The sequence below is a fragment of the Silene latifolia genome, chromosome 6 (genome assembly GCF_048544455.1).
Source record: "Silene latifolia isolate original U9 population chromosome 6, ASM4854445v1, whole genome shotgun sequence".
NCBI classification, from domain to species: domain Eukaryota; kingdom Viridiplantae; phylum Streptophyta; class Magnoliopsida; order Caryophyllales; family Caryophyllaceae; genus Silene; species Silene latifolia.
The window spans coordinates 23,120,387-23,132,001 of NC_133531.1; the positions used below are offsets into that span (position 1 = coordinate 23,120,387).

Here is an 11,615-nt window from a genome sequence, read left to right on the forward strand (position 1 = left end):
CCTCCCTTCTACCCAGCCCCCACCCGACCTCCCTCCTCCCAGCCCACATCCCTCCACCACGACCCTCCCTCAACCACCAGCGAACCAACAACAACAACCAGCAACAACAACCAGCAACAACAACACCACGACAACAACAACAACAACAACAACTCCACGACTCCCTCCTCCCTCTACCACCGCAACAACTCCACACCACAAACCACCAGACCCACCACCACCACCACCGAGAAATCCACACGACAAACCCACCTCACAAACCCACCAGATCTAAACCCACCCCCGACAAACCCAACCGACACACCCGACTACCCTTAAACACCATCCTCCCTCCTTCACAGCCACCGCAACAACCGACATCAACAACCACTCACTGCCGTACCACCTTTCTCCCTCCCTGCTGCCGCCTAAACACCACGGGTCAGAAAAAATGGTGGTTTCGTGGGTTTGTCGTTGACGTTAGTGTTGTCGTTGGTGTTGTTCAAAATTTGCTTTGTTTTTTGTTGTTTGGTTCTCCCTCCCTGCTGCCGCCTAAACGCCATACTCACTTTGTTTGTTTTTTTTTTTTTTTTTCCTGTGAATTGGTTACTTTTTGCTTTGTTTGTTTTGTTTTTTATTGTTTAAATTTCAGATTTGTGGTTTTTGGTTTTTATTTGTTTGGTTTATTTTTTTATTTTCTTGTTATTTGGTTTTTTTTGACTTAGTGGTTAGTTTTTTATTATTGTTATTCAAGATTTTTTACTATTTACGACTAAAGTTATACATTTTATGACTAAAGTTATACCCTTGAAACATTAAAGTTATAATTTTTATGACTAAAGTTATACATATTGTCCATTAAAGTTATACACTATTAATGTCTAAAGTTATACATTGTATAAATTGAAGTTACACAAATTTTGGACTAAAGTTATACATCTTGTCTATTAAAGTTATACACTGCGTGCATTAAAATTATACACACGATATATAAATTTCAATTATTGTTATTGTATTGTATTTCATTGTTATTTGGTTTTTTAGTTATTTAGTTTTTTTCTTAGACGGGTTTTTTTTGTTAGATTGGCGGGTTTTTTTATTTTAGATCTAGTATTGGCGAGATTTGGTTTTTATTTTTTCAGTTTTGTTGGTTTTTTATTTTTGGACTAAAGTTATACAATTTTGGACTAAAGTTATACATTTGGACAAAAGTTATAAGTTTGTTGGATTAAAGTTGGATTTTGGACTAAAGTTATACATATGAAGGACTAAAGTTATACAAATAAGGACTAGAGTTATACAAAAATTGACTAAAGTTATACAAATATGGACTAAAGTTATATAAAAATGGACAAAAGTTATACAAAAAATTGGACTAAAGTTATACAAAAATGAACCAAAGTTATACAAAAATGAACCAAAGTTATACAAAAATAGACCAGAGTTATACGAAAATGCACCAAAGTTATACAAAAAATGGACTAAAGTTATACAAAAAATTGGACTAAAGTTATACAAAAATTGGACTAAAGTTATACAAAAATAGACCAAAGTTATACAAAAAAAGATTAAAGTTATACAAAAATTGGACTAAAGTCATACAACAATGGACTAAAGTTGTACAAAAATGAACCAAAGTTATACAAAAATGAACCAAAGTTATACAAAAATGGACTAAAGTTATACAAAAAATTGGACTAAAGTTATACAAAAATGAACCAAAGTTATACAAAAATGAACCAAAGTTATACAAATATAGACCAAAGTTATACAAAAATGAACCAAAGTTGTACAAAAATGAACCAAAGTTATACAAAAATGGACTAAAGTTAGTCCATATTTGTATAACTTTAGTCCATTTTTGTATAACTTTGGTTCATTTTTGTATAACTTTGGTTCATTTTTGTATAACTTTAGTCCAATTTTTTGTATAACTTTAGTCCAATTTTTGTATAACTTTAGTCTTTTTTTGTATAACTTTGGTCTATTTTTGTATAACTTTGGTTCATGTTTGTATAACTTGAGTCCATTTTTGTATAACTTTGGTTCATTTTTGTATAACTTTGGTCCATTTTTTTATAACTTTAGTCTTTATTTGTATAACTTTAGCCCATATTTGTATAACTTTAGTCTTTATTTGTATAACTTTAGTCCATTTTTGTATAACTTTGGTTCATTTTTGTATAACTTTGGTTCATTTTTGTATAACTTTAGTCCAATTTTTTGTATAACTTTAGTCCAATTTTTGTATAACTTTAGTCTTTTTTTGTATAACTTTGGTCTATTTTTGTATAACTTTGGTTCATTTTTGTATAACTTTAATCCATTTTTGTCTTAGATGAAAAAAAAGAATCTCACAAAAAAAAAACGAGATTTAAAACACGAAATCTTAAAAAAAACGTATAACAAGAAGAGATTTAAGAAAATGAATAAAAAATGAGAACTAACAAAATAAAAGACAACTAAAATAAAATAAAAGACAAAAAAAATAATGAATGGAAAGAACAACTCAAAACATACAAATTAACACAAAACGAAAAAAAAAAAAAAAAAAAAAAAAAAGCGGCGGTGGGGGCGGATGGTGGGGTGGTGAGTGGTTAGTTGGTGTCGGGTGGGGTGGTGGTGGGTGGTGGTGAATGAAGATGAGAGGAGTGGGTGATTTATTTGGGTTTTTTGATTTATTTGGATTTTTTGATTTATTTGGATTTTTTGGGTTTTTTTATTTATTTGGATTTTTTGGGTTTTTTTTATTTGTTTGGGTTTTTTTTTAGAGTTTGAGAGAAGAGAGAAATGAAATGTGTAAGATGAAAGAGAAATGGATGAGTGAAAAACAAATATACAGTGAATTAGTGATTAATTAGAGTGGATTAGTGAAGGAGGAGAGAGATGGTGAGATTAGCTTATAAACACACTTTTTTGGGGTTGATCTCATCCCTCTATCTCCCTCCATCCAATGGCTCATAATAGAACTTATGGACTTAAATTATCTAAGGACCTTAGTTGATCTCTTCTATATATATATATATATATATATATATATATATATATATATATAGAAATGGGATCAAGTGAGTCCCTTAGTATAGGTGAGTCCCATGAGTCCTAATCTAAACCATTAGATTAGAACAAAATTAAGGGCTAAGATTGAATCTGAAAATTAAAACCCTATATAAAACTCACAAACCCTAATTGTTATTCATTTCACTTCCCTTCTTTCTCTCTCTTCCTCCCTTTCCCTCTCTTCCTCCCTTTCTCTCTCCGTCCCACCTCACGCCGACAACAACCATACATCACTGCACGCCGACGACGCCTCCTCTCCTCATCTGCCTCCTTGCCACGCCTCCCTCTTATCCTCTTCTGCCTCCCTCGGCACTGCCCACGCTTCCTCCTTTTTTTTTTTTTTTTTTTTTTTTTTTTTTTTTTAAAATTTCAGATCTGAAATTTGGGGATGGCGGTGGTGAAGTCGTGGTAAGGAAGTTGGTGGTACGTGGTGCCTTGCCGCCTCTTTACCTTCTTCTTTCTCTTTTTTTTTTTGTTTTTTTCAGCCTTGCCGCCTCTTTCCCTTCTTCTTTCTCTTTTTTTTTTTTTTTTTTTTTTCAGATATGAGTAAGGAGTGGTTGTTGTTGTTGGTGGTGGGTCATTTGTGGTGATGGTGGTGGCGAAGTCGTGGTTCATGCCGCCTCTGCCTTCGTTTTTTTTTTTTTTTTTTTTTTTTTTTTTTTTTTTTTTGCATGGTGTCGTGGTGGTGGTTGCAGGGGGTCGTGGGGCTGGCAGGGTTGGACGATGGTGGTGGGTCAGGGTTGGACGATGGTGGTGGGTCAGGGTTGAACGATGGTGGTGGGTCAGGTGGTGGTCGTGTTGGCCGTTGGTGGTGGGTTGTTACCTATATATAAAAGGACTCACAAGCATTAAAGTTTCGACTCACAAGCATTAAAGTTTCACTTATATGGACTAAAGTTACGATGGCCTAATAATACTCGCCAAGGACTTAAAGTTACAAACCTAAAAAAATAAAGTTTCAAAAATTATGACTAAAGTTTTTATTGTAAAACATTAAAGTTACATTCAAAAAATTTCAATATTTACGTAAAATTTACAAATTATCAAAATTAATTAAAATCAAATTTTTATATTAGAAATTATCTAAAAATATTAAAGTTTCATATTTTAACATCAAAGTTTCACTCGTATAACATTAAAGTTATATTTATAAATCAATAAAATTAAATAAATTAAAATTTTTATATTAGAAATTGGCTAAAAAAAATTAAAGTTTTAAATTTTAGCATTAAAGTTTCACTCGTAAAACATTAAAGTTACATTTATAAATAAGTAAATTAAATAAATTCAAATTTTTATAATATAAATTATCGAAAAAAATTAAAGTTTCAATTTTTAGCATTAAAGTTTTACTCGTAAAACATTAAAATTTCATTCAAAAAACAATTTTATATATTTAAAATAAAATTTTATAACATAAATTTAAATTTTTATTTATAAAATGACCTTAATATTAAAGTTACAATCATAAAGAAATAAAGTTACATTTATAAATTAAAGTTACGCTTCTACAATATTAAAGTTACAGTTTAAAAGTTTCAAATCTCAAATATCAATCTTAAAAGATCAATGGCCAAGATTAGAACTCATGGACTCACCATTTTAGGTGGACTCATTTGAACTCTCTCTCTCTCTCTCTCTCTCTCTCTCTCTCTCTCTCTCTCTCTCTCTCTCTCTCTCTCTCTCTCTCTCTCTCTCTCTCTATATATATATATATATATATATTTAATGTGTTCAACGAAATTAATTGATCTGTTACAACATAATTTTACGTTGACTATCTACATACAACGACTAAGAGTATTTGATCATTATAAACTTCTCGCAAAATCAAATCCAAACTGAATTCCAATATAATTAGTAGTCTAAACAACTATTAATCAAAAATAGATGTGATTGTATTACATAAAATGCAAGGGGCACCTAGTATTATCATATGTAACAACATCAGTTAGTAGTTTATAGCATCATCAAAATCGTTGGGTTACCATAATAGTATTTTAGGACATCGCTGAAAATGTTGTTTTAGGTTACCATGGTCTGCTAATATAAAACTATTTAATTTAACAAAAATTCAATACCTGCTGAAAATGGGGGAAACAAAATTTTCGGGTAGTTTTAGATAAGGCTTGATTAATCATTAGTTTTATAGCAAAAACACAACGAAAGCGTTGTGGCATTTGGTATTATCTATATCAGTTGTATAACATTCAAAGATATAGTTGGATTATAGAGATATCTTTCTTACTGTCTCACGCACCTTCAGTTTTTAACCGAAATAGTCTTTGACTATTTACACTTAAGAATACTTGTCCTTAAAACTTTCATGTAAAATATATAATACGACATGTAATTTGGTAAATTTATGAGAACTTCTTTGTAAATAATGTCCTTTGTGTGGCGTTGATATATTTGTTCTCTATTATCGATGAGAATCTTAATTATCCCTCGGATGACGTTGATCTTGACGCTTTTACGTAAAACTTGTCATTACTAAAAACTGGTTTTGTCAGATAAATTTAGACACTATTAAGTGGGTTGTCTTCGCTTAAGAACGAAAGGAATCTTTGATTTGAGAAAGTCATTACTATCCTCGGGTTCAAGATCTTTTGCGGACTTTGGAACTCGTAATTATCTTCCCTTCTACTATGATTTTTCCAAAGCGATTGATACTAAGACAAGGCCGTTACATAATCCTCTTACGGAGTTAATGTTCCTCAACAACATAACTGGCATGCCACACTTAGTACTGTGGTAGAGCTTACCATTATGAGTAATATTAAAAAATGTATCATGTATACTCCCTTCCCTTCTTAAACATCTTCCACCTTGCTTCTTCATGGACCAAACTTTTATAACTTCGACCATTAATATGTCGAAAATCATGGTCAAACTACCGCATTGACGACTCTGCAAAAGCAATACAAAAGATCATATTGTGAAGAGGATGAAGTACATTTAGTGTGAGATTCCTAAAAGATAATGAATTTTGCTACTTAAGTCTAACTTTACTAAAGTACTCTACCAAGTCTCGCATAAAGAAAACAAAAAACGGCTGATAAAAGCAAAGATATCATAGGGGGAAGGGGACGTGATGGTTGTAAGTATATATTCTCATACCCATATTTAATAGAAAAATTACATTCTCCCTAGTTGTCGAATTACTTGTCGCGGTTAAAAAATTCGAAACTGGTAACCGACTCAACTTGCATTGTGGAGATCTTAAAATAGTTTATACTCGTTTATTTTATAGCTTTCTCAAATATTTCGCATAATATTTTTACCCATGTCTAACACTCATGGTTGGCATGATTTAAAATTCAGTTTGAGCCTAAAACTTTATTCTTATTCGTGGTTAAAAAAGTTAAAAAGAATTGAAAACTAATGATTAGGATGGAGGGGAGTAACATATGTAGATCGGTGAATTATTTTATATGTATTGATCACTTGAATATGTATCGAGGCATGTATGATTTATATACACATTCCAATGATTATTTTGTTATTATATTTTGATGGAATAACCGTAGTTTATACTTTGTGTAATTACGTATTACAACATCTTAACACAACAATTTAATCAAATAAATTTATTATTTATTCGCCAGCTTCTAGAATTTTGATGTTGGAATACAAACTACAAATGTTAATACCATGAGTGGGAGAAAAATAAAAATTAAAAATTGACCTATTATAAATGTATATGATCTACTTATATTAGGATAATTTTATTAAATTTTGTATAATACGGAGTATTATAAATATGCTTTTTATTAGAATAATTTTATAAAATTTAATGTGTTTCAAACTCTACTCTTGTTAGGATTTCTAAAAAAATTGGACTCTCTAATATTGTTCGAAAAGTTACTACTTTATATACTCCGTATATGTATTGATTGATTGATTGATTAATATTATTACAATTATTATTATTATTATTATTTTATTATTTGTGAAAACGCAATTTTTATCGTTCTCAAAAATATTTATAAGAAATTATTATTATTATTATTATTATTATTATTATTATTATTTTTTAAATTATTTACAAGATCAAATAAATTCTTTTCAGGTAATTTCAGGTAACTTCCGTTGCGGGTCAAAAGGATTTTATGGACAAGCTTTTATTTAAAAACTTTGTTTATTTCCAATTTGTATTGTTGTAATTTTTTTTAAAAGAAAAAGATTTATAATAAGAGTCTTTGTATATTAGTTATAATATCCCGTATTTTGGCAAACTTGGCATGTAAATATAATTTCAATTAAGCCGAAAATCGGGGTGTTACACATAGGCTCGGCCCATGATCGCTTTAATGTCCATGTCTAATTAGAAGATTCTAGATTTTTGTGTTTTATGGAAACTCAAACGTTATTATATGTGTGTATATATATATATCTTTCTCGGTATAGGATTAATATTATATTATTATTATTATTATTATTCTTAATCTTATACGAAAAAGAGTAGTGTGAATTTCCAATTACCCTACTTCCGTACGCGCAATTTACCACCATCAGTATCTTGCGATTTGATTCTGAAGAGCATGAAGAAGGTAAAATTATCATCATCATCATCAAGCTATTACCAACATGTATCCCACGTATCAGAACTCAAGTACATACCACCCGAAGTTTGGACTCAAATTTTTGCAATATTGCCGGTTAAAACCCTAGTACGACTCAGGTGTGTCTGTAAATCTTGGTGCTCTATCATCGATGACCCTGATTTCATTAACATACATCTTGAACTTTGCGCAGTTAATATTGACAAGAATAAATTATTGTTAAGCGTCGAACTGTTTATTAAACGCCGCGGTCGAGGTTGTGTATACATTATGACACTTCGTCGAGCTGACACACTTGGAAAACCTGCTAACATTTTCAAGACCCCTGAATACTACAGTCTTTGGGGGAATTGTGACGGGTTGCTTCTAATGTGCCGCACTGGCCTCGATCATTGTCCTGAAATGACAATACGGAACCTTAGTTGTAGAAAATCGTTGCTACTTCCCCCTTGCCCTTTTCCTCAATTTTATAATCGTCTTTCCGACTATATATGTGTATTTGGTTTTGCCTCTCAAAGTAAGGATTATAAAGTAATTTTGATCACAATTGAAAGATATGAGGATCCAAACGCGATGATGAATTTTGCAGTTTATACGCTAAGTGATCAACGATGGAATGTCAAAAATAATGGCTCCGGTATCAGCCATGATTACTTTAAACGTATGTTCGGGTCTTCCCCTTACAAGAAATTTGATTGTTACTTTCAAGGGGCAGCGCACTGGTTTGGAAATGATCCGTATGGGGATAATGGTAATTATAGAATAAAACATACACATCTTGTTTCCCTCGACTTTAATTCGGAGAAATTCGCCTTTATGGAACTCCCAAATACTTGTAATGAGCAAGAAATTTTCTGGTTTATGTTTCTTATTGGGAAATCGCTAGCTATTTTCTGTATTTCTCGTGTAAGTTCAAACATATGGGTGCTGGAACAGGACAGCGGAAAGCGAGAGTGGACTTTATGGTTTTCAGGAATTTCGAGCAAAGCTGGTTTTAACTTATTCAAATCGTACTCACACGACAATTCAGTGGTATTTTACTATGAGAGTGTTGACGGTAGTAGACATCTTAGGTGTGGGAAAAAGTCCTATAATCTTGCGGATTGCCGAGTACAGATTCATGGCAAATCTATATATTTTTTTAGAGAATTGCAAAACTATTCCGAGAGTTTGGTGTTGCATAAAGGATATGGAGCTGAAGACCTGCCTTCTTTTCCATAAATGAAGACCCTCTGTTGGCAAACAATGGATATGACGGACTGTGCTCTTTCTTTATTGATGTTTGAATTAATTAGTTTCGCTTTATTCGTTATTGGTTAATCGGATAATAATCTTTGCGTGTTTGCAAAACGTAGGTAAGACTGTATAATATTCGACCCCCTACTCGGGCATAATTGTTCTTGATAGTGTTTTGGTTTGTCATGATGACAATTTCTCTATATTAATAAATTTTAATCTATTTCCCCTGTTAAACCGAATTTACATGATCTAATTAATCTGTATATGATATCTTTACAACCTTTTTGTCATTTGGCTTTATGCCCTTTTATGTTGTGCATCGCGGGTCATTTTTTTGGTTGAATAGCAACCATGAGGCCGGAGTTTGATGCACCTGTTTCCAACTCTAGACACGGGTACGACCCTAAACAACCTTATCAGGTGATATTCTACATTGCTACCTAAAATAACGAGCGCACCAATCTGTCAACGGGGCGACCCCTTGACATTATGATGACAAACGCAACCAGCAACTTAAACAGCTATAACATCGAAAAACCATTGCATACGAGAGGTTTTGGATTCAAATTCTGTTCAACTTTCGTTTTATATTGATCTTTGTCCCTTGTTAGAAAAACGCGCACTCACTCATATTACCAGATGTGAAACCCAAAAACCAGAACATCTCGGCTTGGTGCAACTCATAATCTGATATACAAGATGTACAACAATTTTTCTCGACTTGGTGTAACTCTTAAAGAATGACAACAAGTTTCAATTTTTCTCGACTTGGTGTAACCGACAAAATGAGTACCCAGGAATCAAGGATATATCTCAATTCTCAAGTTACCAATTCAGATCACTTGTAACAATATTTTTTATTTTTATACTTCTACTATTCAACATGTATGCTCGCTCATTCATTCGTATAAGAAACGTTTCGCAGATGTATAGAGCAATTAAATCTGACTTCCGTTAACTCTCAAGAATGGCAACGAGTTTCAAACATATGGGTAGTTGTTTAATTGTGAGAATGGGCGAAGAATTCTATATAGAAATCAGTAATCATGAAAAATCTGTAAATAATTGAGAGAAAGAAATATAGACAGCCAAAATGTAAACAGTTATATGAAGAATTCAAAGCATAGACAGCCAAGGAATGCCAATAAAAAAAAAGAAGCGAAAGGAATGATCGGAATTCATATATATTCATAGTTACTTGACTATCAGAGCCAGAGGTTTTTCCCAAAAACATTTGGGAAGACAAATGGAGTAGTATTCTTATTCATGGGAAATTCCTCAAATCACGGGCTCCGTATACTTTCGACAACACCAAGCTCTCCATATATGTTTCCAGTTTTACAAGACAACTGATATCTTCTTTGACCTCCTGCACTTGACAACTAGCTATATTATAAGTCTTCTTCCCGCAAGCAAAATAGCCGCCATCACTCTCACAATAGAACACCTTTCGACAATTTCTATAGCAGAACCTGAATACTTCATAACCATCCTGACTTGATTTTCCCGAAAACCATAGAATCCATGGCTCCTTTTGGTTATTCTGTTGTAGCATCCATATTCTAGAAGTTGTCTCAGAAATACTGAAAACAGCTAGTGATTCTCCGAGAAGAAACAGAAAACTAAACGACATTCCGTCCCAACTAAATGGCAGTTTTAAAAAGGTGATATTTTCCTCATCAAAGGCAAAGGAACCAAGATGGCTAAATCCGCTACTATCTCTATAATTTTGCTCGAGACAGTATGTTACCCCACGAAAGAAAACGGAAGTTGATAACGAAGAAAATAGCCCCAAGAAATTATTAGTGTTGAGATTAGGGACGTTGAGGAGATTATTTCTCACCGTCCATTGTTGATTACTGAGTGTATAAATTGCAAAAGCTTTGTCAATTGTGAACGCAACCACTTTAAAATCTTGACTATCAGGAGCGAACCCAAACAAATACCGACAACGGTCAAGCGGGCAAGGAGGAAGATGCAAAGATTTGCGAATAGAAGATTTACTAAAAATGCTACCGGTATTTAAAGATGCAAAGATCCACAATCTGAATTCTTTATAGGAATAATAATCATGTTTTTCAACTAAAAGCAACCCATTACAGCTACCTAGAATACCGAACCAATAAGATTTACTAAAAATGCTACCGGTATTTCGAAGAGTTTCAGCATCACGAACTGTCAACAGGTATCCCATACCCTCCAGGGCTACAAATAATTTATTATTATTTCCAGAATTGATTAGGGAAAGTTGGAAGTGCAAGTGAACGAAATCAGGTTCATCGATAGTAGAGCACCAAGATTTACCTACACACCTGAATTTTAATAGGGTTTTCGCCGGTAATTTTGGCAAAATAAGAGTCCAAAGTTCGGGTGGTAAGTACTTTGATCCTGAAATATAGGCTAATTTCGAAGAACTTGTGGGATTCTTCATTGTTTCACAGCACTTGGTAATTACGCAGTAAACGGCAAAAAACTGAGGAATGATGATGGACGATTAATGGGGCGCCATGGTGGTGATAATTGTGTTCCAATTTATGGGTGTCACTTGAACCCTAAATTTTAGGATTTGTCCTTGTGTTCAACTCAGAGTATATCGGTTTATTCTTGAGGTGACCGGTCGGGCCAATAGGGGCTTGGGCTGGGCGTCCTAACAAAAAAACCCCATTTGTGTTGGCGGAGCTTGGCCAAATGTGTGAGCTCATTTAGCAAGCCCTGATATTACACACATTTGCGCCGCGCAACATTAGCCACCACACGTCTGAGCACGAACTC

General features: G+C 33.0%; 2 protein-coding genes across 2 annotated transcripts; one reads left to right on the top strand and one right to left on the bottom strand.

The window, feature by feature from the left end:
• The first annotated feature begins 7,874 nt into the window (after positions 1 to 7,874).
• Positions 7,875 to 8,825, top strand: LOC141587784 (uncharacterized). Its single transcript, XM_074409252.1, has one exon. The coding sequence runs from the start codon at positions 7,875 to 7,877 to the stop codon at positions 8,823 to 8,825; it is 951 nt and encodes a 316-aa protein (XP_074265353.1).
• Positions 8,826 to 10,107: 1,282 nt separating this feature from the next.
• Positions 10,108 to 11,274, bottom strand: LOC141587785 (F-box/kelch-repeat protein At3g06240-like). Its single transcript, XM_074409254.1, has one exon. The coding sequence runs from the start codon at positions 11,272 to 11,274 to the stop codon at positions 10,108 to 10,110; it is 1,167 nt and encodes a 388-aa protein (XP_074265355.1).
• Positions 11,275 to 11,615: the final 341 nt, after the last annotated feature.

Bases quoted from the DNA above. Each gene is read 5' to 3' on its own strand.
- LOC141587784 (XM_074409252.1), top strand. From the start codon at position 7,875: ATGACACTTCGTCGAGCTGACACACTTGGAAAACCTGCTAACATTTTC.
- LOC141587785 (XM_074409254.1), bottom strand. From the start codon at position 11,274: ATGAAGAATCCCACAAGTTCTTCGAAATTAGCCTATATTTCAGGATCA.